The following is a 21,209-nucleotide window of genomic DNA, read 5'->3' on the forward strand; positions in this document are numbered from 1 at the left end:
TAATATGTTGGCTAATGAGCTTTAATGACGCTAATGAGGACTTTCTTTCGTGCTGCAGACCCTTTGTAACATGATACCAACTTGAGTTTTTCTGGTATAACCATAATGGGGGAAGTACACAGTACTTCCACCGATACATTCATTTAAAAAAAAAAATGGTTTTAATCTCGTTTCATTAGGTTAGTGGGTGAGCTGTAGAAAATCCCTATTGACCTTAGCCGAGAGGCAGTGTCTACACCCTGCACTGGTAACCAGTCGATCCCAGGTCAAATATGAACAAACAACTATTCAGACTCACATTCACACCTATGGACAATTTAGAGTCTTCAATGAGCCTAACATGTATGTTTTTGGAATGTTGGAGTAAGCCAAAGTATCTACAGAAAACACATACACGCGCGGGAAGAAAATGTGAACTCCACACGGCAAGGCCAGAGTCAAGAGTCAGACCAGGGACTTCTCAACTGTGAGGCAGAAGTTTGAATCAGTCTACTGTGTCACCCACATATTGCTGGAAAAATGCTGGAAAATATGATGCTTGGGCTAACACTTTTTACATGGTTTTCAACTGAATTCTTGCAAGGAACCCATTCAACCCAAATGACAAAGTGGTAGTGTGGTTCACTGACTTTCTGGCATGGGATCTTTTCCCTGTGATTGATTGGCAACCAGTCCAAGGTATGTTTTGAAGAAAGCTGGAGTACCCGGAGAAAACCAACAAGCTGAGATTCAAACCCAGGACCTTTCGACTGTCAGGTAGACGTGCTGACCACAAGGGTACTGCATTGCTGGTAGTAAATGTGTGCATTGGAAGTTGTCCATCCATCAATTAGAAAATGGCATTGAAGAAAAAAAGTACAAAGTTTCGTATGAAGTTGTAGAGATATGGAAAACTGTGGATACTATAGTGCAATAAAACAAAACAAAAGGACTAGAAATGAGAGGTTGGTTGGAAAAGGGGAAAAGAAAGCCTGGAGAAAGTTTGCACAGTTGAAGAGGTTAAAAAAATGATAAAAATGCTGCCTCAGATAATAAAAAGTATAATTTGTGACTCTCCAGGCAACGTGTGAGTGAGCTGTGCATGAAGCATGAACTTTCCCTTGCTATGCTTGAAGACGGCAGAGGACAAGGAGGAGAGCCAAGGGGCCCCGTCGACCTCGTTCACATCACTCGGTTGCTTTTAGCTTCTCTTTGCATTCAGCCACACAGAAACTTTTTAAACACAATAGAGCTGACAGGACCATCAACACATCTGAGAAACGTCAGACAGACACCGAGGGGACATGTTGGCATCCACCTAGAGGCCCCCCCTGTCAGAATCCACCTGCTCAAAAACAGAACTGTCAGATCTCTCATTTCCAACAATATGCTGGTGTTTCTCATGTTGATATACATACATCTTCACACCTTTTCCCTATATGGGGTCCCTGTTTTGTATGGGCCTTCTCCAAATGTTGCAGTTCAGAGCGTTCCTTTTATCCATTTTGTTCTCTTTCAGATCTGATTTAATGCATTTGCTCCATCTGCTTCTTGGTCTTCCTTGTTTTCAAGCCACTGTACTTCCATCTGCATCACTTCTCTTTCAAGATGCTGTCCTTCAGTTCTTCTCATCAGATGTCCAAACCACCTCAACCTTGCTTTTTGTACTTTCTTTGAAACTTGGCTTACCTTCACCGATCCACTGATGTATTCATTTCTTATTGTCTTTTCTAGTCACTACAAACATCGAGCTCAGTGTTTTTATTTCCATAACATCGAGTTTCTTTCCTCATACATTCTTGAGTGGTGCTGCTTCCAATCCTTACATTAATGGCTGTTTGAACCACTTCTTTATGGAGTTTACCTTTTTATTACACGGATACTCTTCTGTTACATATCACCCTCCATACTGTCCTCCAGTTGTTCCATCCACATTGTATACGATGGTGTTTATATACATCAGTGCTGGTAAACAGCATGGTGTAACTCTAAACAACAGCGAAAGCATAGACAATTAAACATGGTCTAATTATGCAACGGAGTTGTGTCCATCATTAAATAGTAAAAGTAATTTTGGAAGTTACCCTCATTTAAATCAATGGGGCAATAGTCAGCGCAGGCCAAAGAAACACTGTTTAGTATAATTTATGTACTATTGGTTACTTCAATGCTCTCACCGCCCGCTGTTGATGCATGTGATTGCATGAATCAGTGGCTCTACCAAACACTGTGTTGACCACTCACACATAAGGGTCTGTCGTCAAAAATATTGACCACGTTTAACATTTACAATTTTCGGCCCTGACCAGTTTTCTAGCAGATCGGGTAGGGAAAAAAAATTAAATTAAAAAAATTACACCCGAGAACACAGTATAATCGCTCACGATAACGTTTTTGAGACATCCGCTAATCGGGCCTTACTGACTTTGTCCAGAAGAGAGCGGGTGGATGCTCAATTTTGTAACAATAAACTGAATGTGTGGACTCCATTTAACCAAGAACTGGTTTAACCAACATGGATCTTGCTGTGAAATCATAGTCCAGTGGCTTTGTGAGGACTACAATTATTGAGACACAATATCCTATCGGTCTGAAGAGGCAAAGCTCGGATGGTCGATGCAATGTTTGAAATTCAACACACACAAACAAGGACGCCACAAACAGAATCCTCTGCAGCCTTCTATGGGACAAACTGAGACCTGAATGACGCCAAACACAAAGGCTGTGTCACGCCTGACTGGGCTTCAAATACTCAGAGTGTGGCCCATTGGAAAAACGTGGACTCAGCCTCTGTGGCCTGAAGCAATGCCGTATCGAGCCACTCATTCGCCAACAACAAGCAGAGGTGACAAGTGCATTCACATTTTGTACTTAAGTACAAGTACAAATACAGAGCCGATACTTGTGTAAAAAAAGACTGGTTAAAAAAATAAAAACTTTTTTTTTAACAGGAATTAAAGTCAACGGACATCAGAAGAATAAATATGCATGGAAAGTATAGCTACCTGAAAAATCTACTTAAAAACAGTGGTAAAATATTTGTACTTTGACTAATTTCCAAACTGGCCGAGTGAGTACAAAGGTGGCGACGGATGAGCTCATAGTCGTCACACGCTTTTAACTCTGCCCTCAGCTGTGGGTGCGGCCTCTGGGGCTCATCCCTGAGGCTGACGTGCGATCCTTTCCTTCACACTCAGCTGAGTCGTAGACATTTATCGCAGATCGCGTCACCTGCACTCACGCGGCATTAGCTCAACCTCTTCTGGAATTTCAGATGCACTTCAAGCTTGGCGAGATGAAGAGATGAGCCCGAAGGTGGCTTAGGATCCTTTTCAAAAGAGTCGATTGACTACTCAACTGCAAATTGAGAGCTTTCCCGCTTCATGCCATGTCAGGATTGCCAGTCACAGGTGGAATATCAGTCTTTCCTTTCACTAATTCATATCTACCTGGTATTATATCAGTATTGAACCTCATTGATATCAGATCAGTATCAACCATCACTCATCTCTAACTAACTGGCATCTTATCAGTATCAGCCATTATTTTTGTATATCTAGCGGGTGTCATATCAGTATCACCCATCACTAGTCCTTATTTAACTGGTATGACATCAGTATTGTCCATCACTTGTCTTTTTGAGCGGCACGGTGGACGACTGGTTTGAGCGTCTGCCTCACAGTTAAGAGGACCGGGGTTCAATCCCCGGCCCCGCCTGTGGGGAGTTTGCATGTTCTCCCCGTGCCTGCGTGGGTTTTCTCCGGGCGCTCCGGTTTGATCCCACATCCCAAAAACATGCATTAATTGAAGACTCTACATTGCCCGTAGGTGTGACTGTGAGTGCGAATGGTTGTTTGTTTGTATGTGCCCTGCGATTGGCTGGCAACCAGTTCAGGGTATACCCCGCCTCCTGCCCAAAGATAGCTGGGATAGGCTCCAGCACATCCGCGACCCTAGTGGGGAGAAGTGGCTCAGAAAATGGATGGATGGATTGTCTTTTTGAAGCTGGTATTACTTGTATATCAGTAGCACTCATTACTTACTAGTCCTTATCTAACTGATATGATATCAGTGTTTCCTATTACTTGTCTTTTTCTAGCTAGTATCACAGAAGTAGTGCCAAGAGCTGGTATTATGTCAGTATCGCCCTTATCTATTTGCTACTGTATAAGTATTGACAACTACTGGTATCATATCAATATTGCCCATCACAGGTCTTTTTCTATCTGGTATGGTATCCTTCCTGAGCTGTCGGTTATCATATCAGTACCACCCATCACTAGCACTTATCACTGGTATTAAATCAGTATCAAGTCAGTATTGCCCATTATCTATCTGGTATCATATCAGTATTGGCAATCACTGGTATTCAAACAGTATCAAGTCAGTATCGCGCATGATCTATCGGTTATCATATCATTATTGAAACTTATTGATATCTGATCAGTATCACCCATCAGTTGCCCTTAACTGACTAATATGATATCAATATTGACAATCATTAGTATCATGTGAATCTTGAGCATCACTCGTCCTTATCGGTCGTGTTTCATATTAGTATCGACTATCATTGGTATCATTCAGTCGCTATCAGTATAATATCTGTATAACCCATCAATGGTCAGTGGAATCATATTAAGATTGACAATACTGGTATCGCCAATGACTGGTACAATATCCATATCACCTATGATTTGTCCTTAATTATTTGGTATCATATCAGCATTGAAAACTATACAGATATTACAACAGTATTGCCGATCACTGGTTTTATATCAGTTTGATCAATCACTAGTTCTCATCTATCTGGTATGAAATCTGTGTTGAAAATCTCTCTTGTAAACTGACTTGAATCTTGAAGATGACTGGTATACATACTTTTTCTTTTCTGTCTGGTAGCATATCAGCATAACGCTGATCACTGGCTTTATATTAGTATCACCCATCACTAGTCTCCATAATGCTCAATTTAGACTCCAAGTACTATTTTGAATTCCCTCGCATCGCTGCCCACTGTCACAGGGTGGGCAAAGATAAGAGGGTGCGTTACTACGGCAACCATATGCATTAAAAATGCAGTTGGACTCCTGCGCTTCCAAATGAGCTCCAAGACAATACAAAACCACGCTGTGGACAAACACCAGTCAAGCGAGCTTTGACCTTTCCGTTTAGAACAAGAACAAAAGAGAAGGCATCACTTCTGTTTACAGGCCTATTAGCTCTGTGGAGTGTTGTAATATTTACTAAAACGCCATTCTGGCAGCATCATGTTGGAGGTTGTTCAGACCCAGAGGGGAGACCCTTTACCAGATATGGTACACAGACTGACATTTGTGCGATCGCATGCTGTGGGAGGGGAAACGACACTCAAAAGAACATTCAGTCCTTTCTGGAAAATGCGGACGTTGGCCAGAGAGTCAAAACAATTCCAACTTACCAGGAAAGACTTAAATCCCGCTCCCCTCCTCCTTCTCGGATGTCAAACCTCGTTCTTTTTGTTTATCTTCAATCTGTTTGCAGAAAAACAAACAGTTCAGCACACTGTGTATGTTTTAGTTGGTTTGTTGGTGAGGGTTTGTCACATGTTCTATTTCTGTCAACAATTGATTCTGCACCATCCATCCATTTTTCATAGTGATTGCCCTCATTAGGGTTGCGGGTAAGCTGCAGACTATCCAAACTGACTTTGGGATAGAGGCGGGGTCCACCCTGGACGGGTCACTGGTCAATATAGCACTTTATTTCAGCTGTGGTTGTTTTTAAAGTGCTCTTAAAATAAAGTTGAATTGAGTTTAATGGGTTTTTACGATGGGTGGTACGTTTTCAATAATTTAATTTGATATTATAAAAACAAAGGCTAGTGGTTAGCACCGGTGCCTCACAGTTCTGAGGTCAGGGGTTTGAATCTTGGGTCCTACCTTCCTGTATGCAGTTTGGATACTCTCCCTGTGCTTGTGTTTTTTCTCCAGGTACTTCGGCTTCCTCCTACAACCCACAAGCACGTATGTTTGGTTAAATGAAAACTCTAAATTGACCACAGGTTTGACTGTAATTGTCCGGAGACCAGTCCAGGATGTACCCGGTCTCTAGCCCCAAATACAGTTGAGGGAGGCTCTAGCTCACCTGCGAACAAGCACTATAGAAAATGGACGGATGTATTATAAAAATTACCCAAATATGAATAATAATAGGAGAACATGTCATCTGTTAAATCTTCCACATAAACCACATTCTGATGCTGCGTATTTGGCAACAATTTCAAAGGGAAAATCCCAACAGCAGCTCACATATCACATCATATCTGCAAAGAAGAAAATCTAAAGTGATAAAAGCTGGGGAGAGAGGCACATGTATTTCATTTCCTTAAAGACCTGCTGTCATCCCCCTTTTGTTCATCCCCCATCAACACCTCCTGTCATCTTCACTCTCTAGATCGTCTCATCTCTTCTTGTTTCCACCCTTCCTTTTCTACCCCCTACTATTTTTTTAATCGCATTCCTTGTCCATCTCCCTGTTTAGATTTCAACCTTCAAGGAGACACGCGTCATGTTGCATGTCACTGAAAATAAAAGATGGGTACACACATCCCGATTTCTAAAAAGTGAGAGACCCCAGACACGACGAGAAAAAAACTGGCACGTGTTCTTGCTTGTCTTACGTGTGGTGTACGCGAGTCGATCAACAAAGCAAACTGCACACATGCTATATCTCCACAGACAATCGCGAGTCTCCTCTTGATGACTGTTGTAGTACCAAGACTGACCTCCATGGGGCAGCTGGGTGCCACGGTGCCAACATAAAAAGTAGTCGAAGAAGACTTTTGACTCGTTCATTGTTTTATGCTATGAGAAATCTTTTACACTTCAGACTTTTTGCTGTTTTGGACTTTTTGTGCTGCTTTTTTTGCATTTTAGTCTTTTTATGTTTAAGACAGTCTATTCATTTTCACACTTAACGTTTTACGCTTTTGGACTTCTCACTCTGTTTTTTTTTTATGCTTTAGTCTTTTTCTCACCCGCGTCCCTTACGTTATAGGAAATACTAGATGCACGTGACATGTAATACACCACTCAACACAATCAGCTCCGCTATTTGTGTGCGGCAACAGCAAGAGCTTCAAGTCGCTTCCTCACTGACTATCGTTCTGTTTCGCATCAAAATCACGGACTCCGTGGCTCGGCCCAACTCGCCGTTGACCACACACGTAAGATTTTGCCGTTGGAAATATCGAACAGGTTTCACATTAAGTGTCGGCCACAATTGTTTTCCGAGCAAATCAAAGCGAGCAGGAAAAATCACTCTTAAAAAAACTACACTGCAGGATAATCGCTCAAGATAATCTTTTAGTGAATTTGGAGAAATGGGCCCTTGCTGAATTTGTTTGGAAGAAGGAAAAATGCTTGAAGATTGTCGGTAAGTGCGTACCCCGCGTAAGAAGAAAGAGTGTGTTTTAGTATTGCCTTCTACAGTTTCTTTCCTACCCAGCCTTCTCCTCACTCCAAACTTATTGGAATCGATACATAAAATGATTGACGTCAGTGTAATTTATGTGCAGCAGATGATTATCGACTTCAGGCTGAGGGTGAACCAATATTAGATGCTGCCTTTTGCCACTACTCTATGAGACACTACAGCTAAATGGCCTCACAACATCCTGTTACTGACCTGATGCTATCAAAAAAAGCGAGTGCTGAACTCTGATACCAGTGACCTGACACTTTGGCTCGGTTGCCATGGAGATCTAGAGAAGGACTGAAAATAACCTTTTCCGATGGGTCACCACCCGACGGTGAACACTCGCCACCCGATGGGGGCGCTCTCGTGATAGGAGCTCCGAAAACCACCTGCAGATAGGAGAGTCTTTACGGAGGATGTGACAAGAGGGAACCTACTAAATGTGCCAAGCAAAGACCTCCAGTGTCAAGACAACCATAAATAATTCTCACAATAATAATATGTTTATGACGAGAAGAGGCTGAAGCTAATTAAAAATGACATTGTGACTCCCCTTGGATATATTATAAAGTGTTTTAATGTCTTTCAGGGAATTGAGCAAACAAACCAACTGTAGTTCATCTGTTTACAACTTTTTGTGAAGGAAAATGTTCTGCAGTATATCACTTTCCACACTGAGTAAAGGTTCATTATATACAGCCAGAGAAGCAACAAAACAAGAAGAAAATTGCCACTTAAAACAATGTAAAGCGTCGTAAGAAAGCCAATGCCGGTTGACACTTGGCTAAACACTGGATTAATGGACAGTCTGCTCCAGCCTGACATAAAGAGAGACAAATTATGGGTAATTTTGCATCCCTAACAAGAGCATTCAGAAAGCTCAGATCTTTGCCAAGGCCGAAACATTTGTCACCCACAGGATCCTAATAGCTAAAAGTCAGCAATTTCATCCAGATGCAAGGGACCAAAGCCGAATAAAAGCATTCATAAACACATATAAATCACAACCTGATAAAAGTGTCTAAAGAGGATTTATTTAAATGCAAACGACATGAAACCCACCACAAAACGCCGTAGAAAATATTCACAAAATCCCATAAGAATTAAGCAAAATATTATTTCGCTCACTATAACTGTTACAAATGATATACATTCGTTTACTTTCATGTTTTCAAAAATTTCATTTGTACTTTGAAATGTTTTTTAATAATAATAAAAATCATACTCTACATACATAGTAACAGTAAAAACAATTAAAAAGAAACCTAATCAGGAAGTTGCAAACCAACACATTAGCACACATTGCCTCCGTGGTGGAGACAATGAACCTAGAAACAAGTTAAATGTGTAAAAAATAAATAAATCAGGAAACCATGCACATCCTAAGTAGAATTTGGAATCTTCCGGCCAACAACTGGGAAAGTGGTCATCACTGCTCCACGAATGCAGTCGTATATTTTCCAGAGAAAAAAGGAAAGATAAAAAGTTCATTCTTTTCAAGATAAAAAAATATATATATTTTCAAGACTGAAGTTGTGGGAATAAAGTCATAAATTTTCGAGAAAGTCAAATACAGTTTTGAGAAAAAAAGTTGTACATTCTCGAGATAAAAAGTCTGATATTTTGCAGATGTGGTAATATTACGAGACTGGATATTTTTGAAAAAAAGAGGGGTTTTTTTTTTAGATTTTTTGTAAAATATCTACATTTAAAGTTGTAATATTACAAGAGTATATTTTTGGGAATAAGTTGGACATTTGAGATAAAAAGTTTTTTCTATCTTATTTTCTCTAGATTAAAGTCGTAATATTATGAGAAAATTAAATTGTATATTTTCAAGAAACTGCGGCTTTGAGAGAGAAAGTAGTACATTTGTTAGATAACTCAAAATTTCAAAAAATTTTATATTACAAGAATAAAGTCGTAGATTTTCCAGAAATGTTTTTATATAATTTCAAGAATAAAACATGTGCAATTTCAAAATTAGATTTGCAATATAAAGAGAATAACGTCAGACATTTTCAAGGAAAAAGACTAACCTGTAAATATACAACTTTATTCTGGTAAAAGTACAAAAAAAACTAAGCTAAAAAAGTAAACTATTTTTGGAAAAGATAGTCAAATGTTTTCTAGGTAAGAAGTTGGATATTTTATGATTCAAGTCATAATATTACAACAATAAAGTTGTAAATTTTAAAGAAAAACGCAGTATACTTTAGAAAAAAATCCAATTCTTTCTCAATAAAAAGTAGTAACAGTCATAATATTACTAGAACAAAGTCGTATATTTTCTAGACAAAAGTGTTATCATTTCAAGAAAAAAATGTGTGCAATTTAAAGATTAATTTGCCATATAAAGACAATAAAGTCAACAACTTTATTCTGGTAAAACTACAACTTCAATCTACGTATAGTATTTCTCAAAATATATACAACTTAATTCTTTTACAGTAAGATTACGTCTTGAACCTTGTCGAGTACTTCTTATTTTTCTTCTCTGGATGGTCCTGATACTACTTCGTGCATCGGAACTTTCTCTCACGAACGAACTTGCACCAAATTCAAGCTAGATTTATGCATCATTGAACATGCAAATGTTTAGGGCCAAAATAAAGGTGAAATTAAGAAATCCCCGCAGGTTGAACAAGCTCGCCGCAGACTTCCTCTAATGAGCGTCTGTGGGGTTTCTTCTCTGGGCTGTGTTATTTTGTTTTATGTGCATCAGTGTGAGGGGATGGGGAGGGGGGGGGGGGGGGGGGGGCGCTTCAGTTGACCTGAGGGTTTAATTTTAGACTGGCACCTAATGAGAGGCAGAATGCGGCTTACGGACGTTACGGCTCTCTCCTGACGAAGCCTAATTAGCAGCAGAGTGGGAGACAAGCGTTGCGGCCGGAAAACAATTGTCTCCTGCCGTGACTTCATAACAAGGGATTGAGATGTGCCCTGATGCTGTTACTTGCAAGACATGCTGACGAAATAGGAAAGGGCCTCATTTACTAATTTCCAAAATAGCGGCTGCGAAATTACATGTTCACTCGAGCACATTGCGCACACTGTTGGCAACATGTGTGAGTGGTGGAGACCGCCATATCTAAAAGACGGTTTTGTGCTTTAGGCTGGTCTGATGGTTTTCACCATTGAAAATTTGGGAGAGCACAGCATGCCAAAAATGAAGTTTGAAGTGATGAAACTGGAAGTGTTAATGGAAAAGGCAAACAATCATTAGTGAGTTGTAGAATAGGAATTTATCACAGTGATAATTTTGTGTACAAGTACATAAAAGCCATGTAAGTACATAACATAGCCATGTTTTATTTGATTTAACTCGTCCCAAGTGAGTGGGATTTGGATGTATCGGCCCATCATGGGGACTATTGCGTTTAAAACCTGGGACAGCATCCTCGAAAAACCTGCTCTGAGGTAGGCCAGCACCCAAGCAGTTTTGTCATAGGTGATCTAGCATGACTCCTTCTTGTGACTGACAGCCCTTAGATCATTCAGTAGTTCCAAAATTTCATTGCTCAGTCGACGATATGCTGCGATTATTTCAAAAGTATTCGCATGAGCGGAACTCACATTCACACCTATGGACAATTTATAGTCTTCGATGAACCTAACATGCATGTTTTTGGAATGTGGGAGGAAGCTAAAATACCTGGAGAAAACCTATGCGACCAAACTCCACACAAGAAGGGTGGTGCCGAGATTCGAATCCAGAAGCTCTCAACTGTGAGGCGGACGATTGTAATAAACAAGAAGGTGAAAACTCAATTAAGAGTCTATTAGTTGCTTTTAGCTAGTGAGGTACTTTTGCTATCAAAAGCACAACAACAAACAAAAGTCACAACGTAAATGAAAACATCCATCTATCCATCCATTTTCTGAACCGCTTCTCCTCACTAGGGTCGCGGGCGTAAATGAAAACATACTATACAAATGTAAGCAACAACATATCCAACCAACTTAAACATTTTCTAACACATTTAAATGGGTAAAAACACATAAAGTAGCTTTTCTAGTTAGTATGGTAGTTGTAAAAGTTGTTTCATAAAAACTTTGGAGAAGTTCCATTTGTCATTTGTCAAAATTGAAGAAGAAAATTCTAATAGAATTCGGAATACATGAGGTCACAAGGGAGCCACATTTTAATATACAGCAGTTAACTTCTTATTACACTTACACAAATAAACATTTAAAACATCCACTGGGAATGTACTACAGCAAAAATATAGGCAATTATATATGGCCTTCATATGCTCAATTAGAGGTGTGTCCTTCATGAACTAAACAAAATAATTTGCAACGGCAGCTAGTGGAATAATGCAGAGTTTACCCTCATTTAAATCAATAAGGGGAAAGAGTCAGCCCAGGCCAACTATACGCTATGTGGGTCATTCCAGAATTGGAGAACAATTTAGGCACCAACATTCTTGAAAAATAGGCCATTTATTATATATATATATATATATATATATATATATATATATATATATATATATATATATTTTATGTTTTCAAGAGAATCAGGCAATAAACTACAGATCTTGCTCTCAAAACATCAATGGTACACTTTTTATGAGATATTTTATTTCTCTTAATATGTATTTTGCTGCATTAATTGGAGACTCTAAATTGCCCGTCGGCATGACTGTGAGTGCGAATGGTTGTTTGTTTGTATGTGCCCTGCGATTGGCTGGCAACCAGTTCAGGGTGTACCCCGCCTCCTGCCCGATGATAGCTGGGATAGGCTCCAGCACGCCCGCGACCCTCGTGAGGAGAAGCGGCTCAGAAAATGGATGGATGGATGGATGTATTTTGCTGTGTTTGGCACAACCCTGTTACAGATACTCAGGTACCTGAAAAACACATTTAAAAAAATATTGCTTAATGAATCCTTTACATTTAAATAAAGAAAGATGTTGCTGGTATTTGAATTTGTATTTCTTTTAGTACTGCTCTAATTCCAGTTACAGGGTTTCAAGTAACTGGGTTGCAAATCAACGCTAACGTTAGCGATTTGGTTCAAGAGTATATGCTAGCGGTGTTAGCTGCTATCCTAACTGGCCAAAAACAAAGTTAGCTATACAATAAAAAATGAAAATAATTGATATTAAGATGTGTTTTTCTAAAAATATGAGTAACAGGGTTGCATTGGTTTGAGTGACACACTCCCTTACTGCTGAAAACATTGAAAGAATAGAAGAAGGAAGTCACTTCAGAGCAATTCGTTTGAGGATGTCATGTCTGCTGAGTCATGTAGCTCACTTTTTTTTTTGTCTACCTCTAGATGGCAAAAAGGTTTTAGTAACAGGGCTGCTTGCGTGTGTGTTTAGAGACAGTTTCGGAGCATAATTACTATTATTTAAAATATGGCCGTGATCAAACTATATGGTTCAACAATTCTAAGGACGTCATCCACAGTATCATACCAAAAAGCTTATTTATTTTTTCTGTTATATTTGATATGCAAGTTGGTCATCAAGTGGGGAAAAAAAAGCCAAAAAGCCAAAAAAAAGCCAACTTAGGGGGTGCTCAAGAGCTGTTCGGTGGTTTAAATAATATTTAGGAATCTCTTTTACTACACCTGCAGTTATATTTTGGACCTGCAGTGTAAATCCCGCCTTATTTCACTGTCATTACAAAACCATTAACTTATTTTTAGCCTTGTAAAATGGCAACAGGTTGTCTCTTGATCAGATGACTTCAATTTCCATTACTTCCAATTGGGAAACTAACAAACAAATCAGAGGCTCCATTAAACCTCAGAGACTACTATATCATTATTTGCCCATTTGGTATTTCTAAAATACTGCTATATACACATAACCACATTCCCAATACAATCGTGACAGACGGTTCATTCCGTGCACAAAAGATGTCGACAGTAGAAGCAGAACAACAATCAAGCTCACCCCAGTCCAAAAAAAATCCAAATCACACTGCAAGTTTTCCAAATTCCTCACTTTGAAAGAGGCCATAAATGTACCGCAGACTCTTCCAGAGCACTGTAGCCAATTCAGTGACTGGCTCAGTGACCACAGGTTTCTGATCATCAATTCCACAGCAGGTGACTTTACCCTGAGATTAATACAAAAATAAATACATCACCTTTATCCCAGTCAATATCATAAATCCCCAGAGCGGCAGGCGCATCAGAGGTCAACCGACATAATCCGGCGGCTCGTGTAGTCCTCTGAGCGTCGGCGGCGACTGAGTGACAGGAGAGGGAGGAGAGCGGATTCCCTCTCAAACATCGCCCTCCCCAGATAACCCTCCCAGCGGCCCCCCACCCATCCCTCGCTGGTCCCTCCCCTGAGCCTGCCTCCCCTGTCACAGTGGGATTAAAACCAACCTTTTGTCTCTCTACAATGGGGGGTTAAACATTTCCTGGTATCACATGAAGTTACTGGGTGGGATTTGTTTTTTTCTTGCTACACTGAATATTCCAAAGGGAGCACGATGGATGAGTGGTTAGCACAGCTGACTCAGCATTCTGAAGTTTAGGGTTTTAATGCCGGCTCCGGCCTTTCTGTATGGAGTTAGCGTGTTCTCTCTGAGCTTGAATATAGTGCTCTGTGACAAAAAAAGCACTGAACCTACCAAAAGAAAGAGTAGACTCACTTCTTGCACCAAAGGCCCAAAAAAAATTACAGATTTAGAGTACAACTACGAAAATACTCACTGACTGCCTCGAGTTGAACGTCAGTGGCTTTTTTTACATTGCGTTTATCGTTCACTCCATGAAATGCATTATGTTTACTCACGACCGTGACACACATTTTCTATTACCTACCGTAACACATACTCTGTTTATAGAGTTGTACCATACTCTGTTCGAGTGTCAGGTGCCTGAACTTGTCTGACTTGCAACGTGTTGGCATTTCTCGCCCTCATAATTGACACGACAAACTGAGATTAACCGCCTAATCATCTACTCAAAAACTGTGTTGATCTCAAACCCCCCCCCCCCCAAAAAAAAAAAAAAAAAAAAACATATGCGGCGAAGACTCCACTTGCCAACCTAATGAGGACAATCGCTATGCAAAATGGACAGATGGATAAATATTCTGAAAAGTTACACTGAAGAACATCAAACTGGACAACGGGCAGATCATGACAGTCAATGTAAATGTGAGAGATGCTCAAAAAGAGGGTTTTAAATGAATAAAAAGGCCTCCAGCCACAGCCTGACGACTTCCCTTCCCATACAGTGAAACAATGTGGGTGAGGGAGAAAGCACTCACCTCCACCTAGCAGATGTCCGCTTGCAATCTAATCTCAAACAAAAGAAAAGGGTGGACTCATTTATTGTCCATTCTTCTCTGCTACCCACTTCAAAAGAATAGACGTACTAAAAAAGGCCTTTTGAGGTGCGTTAGTTATGGTTGCAGAGGGTAAACAATGGTGGAGGCCATCCCTTTGAAAGAGTCACTATACCGAGGGCCCAACCCTAAATAATGCTCCGCTCACTACAAAAGCGCAGAAAACATAAATTAATCTCCCTTCATATGGAACAACAATTTAAACTCTATTACAGGGACCGAGCCCCCGCAGATTAGCCAAATGTTTATACTTGCCTATATTACCATGAATACACCATAAAGTATAATACCAAAACACTAATATATTTCAAACTCATTTTACATTACTTTAAAAAAATAAATTACAGATTATTTGATGTAAAAAAAAAAAAAAGTGAGGATGTTGGTATTTGTTAGCTGGAGCTATTTAATTGCCAATCAGCAGAGAAAAAAACAGACATTCGGCAAAAACTCTCCGTAACTTCCGCTAACGACCCAGGATAAACTTTGTTTTTCCCCAACATACAAATATTTTACCCCCTCAGTCGGGATGCATTACCTCAACAATACTTCCTTGACGCCAATTACAACCTCCCTATCAGTCTGGGCTTTGCTGACATCCTGTGGCATCTTTGGGTGAGAAAGAAGAAAGAGCACAAAAGATGCGACTGTATGGATAGCTGAGGATAGGTTATAAAGGATAAAACTCAACGAGATGAATTTGTGAAAAGAAAGGAAGAGGAAAAGATGTGTTTTTCTCCTCACTCCCTCCCACTCGTTATGGACAACACACAGCTTCTGCAATAAGCACTTCATATTCCTCCAACAGGTTTGCAATATGCTCATTGTTTGTGTTCTATTATAGCGTCACAATTTCTTCCCACTTACCATAATGTGATCTGTAGGCCAGTGGTTCTCAAACTGGGGACTCGGGGGACTTGGTCGCGATTGCAATAGATCATATCACTTTGGAACAAGTGAATACCTACATATGAGGACCAGCACATTAATAAAACAAACATATTAAACGAACTCTTAAACTTCGTATTCTCTGATATGATGAAGAGTTGAGGCAAGACAACCCAGTCAAAAGTTTCCGACGTGGTAAAATTAGTACTACTGTAATGTACTAAAAGGTCACAGTGTCTTCGGAAATGTTCAGCATGAATGTCTGTGTGATTACCTTCCACCAGGCACCTTTGTTGTCATAAGGAAATGTGTGAAAATGATTCTGCTCATGTTGTTCTGGTTCTTAGTAAGAATTAAAGTCGCTAGTCGCTTTTTTTAAATAGTCGCTAAAAATCGCTAAGTTAGCAACACTGACTGCGCTGTTGTAAACTAGATCCTCTGTTTGTAGCCATGTTGTTAGTGGAAGCAGTGCACGTCAGCGAACGACGATGGATAAATATTGAATTGAATGGAATTTAATTTGGTTAAGTTCCTTTCGATTAAACAGGTCATGAATATTTAGGTTGACATGTTGAAAAAATTAATTATTCCCACGGCATTTTGGGGTGGACATGGTGGTTATGTTGAACTCGTGTTAGGATTATGAGGGGGTTCTTAAAAAATAGTTTGAGAAGCGTGCCACCTCATTGTGAGAGGTCACAAAAAGCAGCATTTCTGCAAGCTGGCCCAAATGAAAAGCATCAGCAGTTTTCGGACTCAGCAAAAACGTCGGGCCATCGATTAGAGAAATGTATCGTAAATAAAGGCGCTCATAACCCATGAGATGATGGATAGCGGCGAGCTGTATGGATTATTGTGCGAAATGAGTCAAAGGGCGATATTTCACAGCGGCAGCGGCGTGGACGAGCACGTCTAATGGGCATTATTTCTGCACGTTGATTCTGTTGACCGCACGACACTGGGCGATCACCGCCAGCCCATTGCTACGTCAAACTCACACTGAGACGGGGACAGGCGCCCTCCCTGCTCTTTGTTCGGACCTCAATAAAAGGACAATATTTCAATAGCCGTTTTCCAACAAGGGAAAGTTCACGCCAAGGCCTTGGCTGAGCATTCCGACTCACACCAGCATATACCGGCTGCATTGAGATGTGTTTACTGCACGTTTTTACTAAAATCTGTACGTGGGTAAGAATCAAAAGTTCACAACGACACTTAAGAATAAGTATACCTCGCTTGCTGCTCCATGGTAAGAGGCTACAATTTGCGTACATCTTTGGGTAAACAGATGGTGCTATGATGGCGCTACACGATAGACAGTCTTTCTTTTATGTCACAGTCCCAAAAATAGGCAATGACAATGCTACGCCTCACTGAATTATGAAAGAAGACAATCAATATTTACACATGTCTGTGGACAAAAAAAGAGTGATAATCACAATCAATGTAGAATACTGTATATAAAAGTCATGCTAGGTTACTCGGCTAGTCAAAGTTTTATGTCACTGTCAAGGAAATAGGACTCTCATCAAGACAGTGCATGATATGCTGTGTGCTGCTACTCAGGAAGAATAGAAACAAAGATAATGAACCAAATATTTTCAGAAATCTGTGGACAAATGTTGGTGCTATGCTAGCATCATGTAAAATAAGACCTGATAGTGCATGGCATGCTGCTTACTGCTACAATTTGCACTTAGGTGGATAAACAGATGTGTGATACAGGTGTCACATGGCCAACCATTGGAAATTAAAGTGTTGTGGTCTAGTTTTAGGTCACATCACAGCTCAAAGTCTGGATAGTCGCACTTCTTTGTCAGTGTGAGGGAAATAGAAAGTGACAGTGCATGATATGCTGATTGTTACTCAGCCTAACTCAACTAAGGAAAGGAAGAAATGGTTTGCTATGCTTGCGTCGTGCAATGTCCAGTAGATAAGCTAAGTACTTAGTCATACATGTATTTCACTGTCAGATAGGGCATGATATGCTGCTTGCTGCTATAATTTGCACAGGTGCGCTCTACTGGCGTCACATCATCAAAATAGGGGATGAAAATCATATGGTCTAGTTTTCAGACACACAGCAGCCCAAAGTCTGGATAGTCACACTTTTATGTCTGTTATTGAAAAGGACAATGATAGTGCATGATATGCTGCTTCCTGTTATGCCTTAATGAAATTAGAAAGAAGAAAAATAAATATGACTACGAACCTGACATTTACACAAATCCATGGAAAAATGGAGGGCCAATGCTGGTATCATGTGATGTAATTCATAATAGTGCATATGCTGCTTGCTACTCCAGTTTTAAAGCATCTGTGGATTAACAGAAACAAGTAAATAGTACCACTGTGGACACAAAAGTCATAATCTAGTTTTACATTATAGTCATACTTTTATGAGACAATGCATAAACAGTGACAGCGCTTCATATGCTACTTACTGCTAGCCTCACCTAACTAAGAACGAAAAAGAAGAAGAAACTTCAAAACTCCAAATCTAGAAAAATATGACCAGATAGTGCATAATATGCCGCTTGCTGCTATGCCACACTGAGCTAAGGAATGAAAGGAATAGGAGTCCAATGCTTCAGTCATGCTTTCGAACAATGTAGAGTTGATAAGTCAGTGCATTAAAGACATGCAAGTGCATGATATGTTGCTTGCTGCTACTTGGGAAGAACGGAACAAAAACTGGAGGCTGGTCTTGATGAGTTTGCAGGTCCAAGACTGGCAGCACGTAAAAAACACAAGGGCTGTATTTTGCCTGTTTTAGCAAATGTAATGTTTTGCACTTGCGGAGCATTCAAGATGCCTCCAGCAGTAATTGCCCTCCTGTCAATTTTAGCCTGTTTACTCTTCCAATAAAACTCATTAAAGGACAACAACGAGGAGTAGTTTGCTGATATATTGAGCCCGGCATAAAGGGATGGTCGAAGGAATTTCAAGTGCGGAAAGATCCACACAGAAGAACTCGGATTGGGCTCGGAGACAATGAGGAAAACAAAGCGGTCGGGATCTTGAGGGAATTACAAGCAAGGGGCCCATTGGGACCGGCCGACCTCACCTCTCTTTTTTTTTTTTTTTTTGTAAACCAAACATGGCCCTCAAGCCCGCCCAGCTACATGCAGGCACACGTGCACACACCCACCCACCCAACACATACACGCACACACACACACACACAGAGACACACACACACACACACTAATGTACAAAAGACGCAGTGGTAAACAATGGCGGCAAGGGTGGTTTCCATGGTGCCTGTGAGGCTCACTGACAGGGCTGGAGTGTTAACACGCTAGCAGACAACAGGCAGGATGATGGAGGGAAGACGAGAAGGATGGAGGAAGAGAGAGCGTGAGAGAGGAAGGCATTTAAAAAAACAAAACAAAAGGGGGCAAGATTTACCACACACAGGCAGCAGACCATCCCTTAAATTGAGGACCTCTGGTGTCGCCTGTATCGTATTTCTTTATCACGGCGAGACCCTCACTCACGCACAATGGTCCGAGTATCAGCACTCTCTTCTTAGCTTACAGCAGCCAATTCTGCTTCGCTCACAGGCCACAACATTAGTACCATGTATCTAAATAGCCTAAATATTAGAAACGGCATGATGAGTATGATGCAGGGCCATCGTTTAAACCATAAATATACGACAAGCTATGAATCCAAAACACTTTAATATGGTAAACTCATTTTACAACATTTCCCTTCTGGAAGTCAGCTACAGTTAACTTGGGCCAGACTAATTTGGTGCCTAAACAGGCTACGGAAGAAATCGCACTACCTTTCTTTTTAGAAGTCACATACCATTAATTTCGGTTGGCTAGTTTGCTGTCTAAACGGTCTGTGCTAGAAGTCAAAGGTCAACAAAAAGGTAGCGCTTCAACACCTTTGCATCCCCGTAAACTTGGCTTACATTCCTTTTTTCAAGTCAGCTATGATTAACTTTGGCCTGATTAGTTTGCTGCCTTAAAATCCGTTTTTGTGGTAGAAATCCAAAGTAAACAAGAAGTAGCACGTCAACATCTCGGCACCCCCTTCAACTTTGCTCCCTTGCCTTTTACAAGATAGTGATGATTAAACTCGGCCCGCCGTTGAAATTGGACTTGAACAAAGGGGAGCGTGTCAACACCTCTGCATCCCCCGCAACACTGCTACCTTGTCTTTTAGAAGTCAGCTATGATTAGCATGACTAGTTTACTACCGCAACGGACTGAATTAGAAATCCATAGTAAACAAAAGGTAGCATGTCAATACCTATGCATTGCTTCCATTCCTGTTAGAAGTCAGCTATGATTAACCTTGGCCTGACTAGTTTGTTGCCCGGTATGTGGTAGAAATCACAAGTAACTAAAAGGTAGCACGTCACAACCTATTGTATTGCCACTACTTTACTACCTTGCCGTTTTAGGAAGTCAGCTACAATTAACTTCAGCCAGGCTAGTTTGCTGCCTAGATGGGCTGCAGTAGAACTCATAAGGAAACAAAAAGGTAGGTCAACATCTATGCATTCCAGAAAATATGCAGACAACCATGAAGCCAACATATCATCCTTGTGGAATTAATATAATAATCATAACAATACACGAACTGCTCTTCTACTGCAAATATGAGGAACTCCATGTGAAGAAAGGAGGACATGGAACAGATCCAAGAGATTTTGCGGTGCATCAAAGGGTGAAAAAGACCCAGCAAGCAGATCTCCTCCTCTGCATACTGTCCCCTGCGAGGAGATCATCCTCCCTCAAGTCGGTACGCTGGTGCGCTGATCCGAGCGACCATATGCCTCCCCCAGAAGGTGGAGGCGGGCGAGCACACTAGCCAGGCTTCCCCGCAAGTGCTCATTTCAATCTTTTCGCCAGCTGAGTGAAAGTGCGATGGATGTTTGCACGGGATCCTTAATCATTATTGCACCGAAGCCTACAAGCATCAAGAGCGTGGCTTTCAACTAATTGCTTTCATTTTCCCCATGCATCTAGAAGCCATGTTTGAGGCGTATGTAGGTAGCAGCAGGAGCGGGATGGCGCCTTCATCCTCACTCGCTACCGCCACCTGTGTCAGTTGAAAAGATGTTACGTGAGCTAAATTGCTTCCAAGAGAGATGGAGTAAGTTGATTGAAAAATAGATTTTGTTGAAATTCATTTGTTGAAATAATGAAAAAAAATTATAAATAAATTAAAACCCACCTAAAAACGGCGTGAGCGGCAACTTTACATTGTAAATCCACAGTTTATGCTGTTATTGTTATCTGTGGTAAAATAAACACAAGCTTAAAACAAAACTGTGAAAAATGAAAAAAGAAAAAAAAAACGACAGGGAATAAAATGTACATAGTGTACAGTACTACTGTGCATTACTGTATGTTTAAGAGTTTAAAAGCTGTTTAAGAGTGAAGAAAGATTGTATAACAGTATGGTAGAGGTTGAAAGGAGTGTGGGGAATGTTAATAACAGTCTTGGGAGGTTCACACAGCTTTAAATATGTATAAATCTCAGAAATATGTGGTTGCTACTTCACGGACTTCACCTATTGCGAGGGTGATCAGGAACCTAACC

At 40.5% G+C, this 21,209-nt stretch overlaps 1 protein-coding gene across 23 annotated transcripts in view; it reads right to left on the reverse strand.

The window, feature by feature from the left end:
- The window catches only part of LOC133478131 (neuronal cell adhesion molecule-like), a 95,993-nt gene that overhangs the window by 48,156 nt on the left and 26,628 nt on the right, over window positions 1-21,209 (reverse strand). For 17 of the 23 annotated variants that reach the window (XM_061773790.1, XM_061773806.1, XM_061773804.1 and 14 more), the window contains exon 1: window positions 13,543-13,683. The exons of 1 other annotated variant lie outside the window; for it this stretch is intronic. In XM_061773790.1, the coding sequence (XP_061629774.1) occupies window positions 13,543-13,587 (45 nt within the window). In that variant the 5' untranslated portion in view covers window positions 13,588-13,683. Of the gene's footprint in view, window positions 1-5,416; window positions 5,490-13,542; window positions 13,685-21,209 lie in introns of those variants that run through there. 5 more of the 23 variants (XM_061773791.1, XM_061773802.1, XM_061773795.1 and 2 more) reach the window with 3 other exon arrangements.

The sequence above is a fragment of the Phyllopteryx taeniolatus genome, chromosome 5 (assembly GCF_024500385.1).
Source record: "Phyllopteryx taeniolatus isolate TA_2022b chromosome 5, UOR_Ptae_1.2, whole genome shotgun sequence".
Lineage (NCBI taxonomy): Eukaryota > Metazoa > Chordata > Actinopteri > Syngnathiformes > Syngnathidae > Phyllopteryx > Phyllopteryx taeniolatus.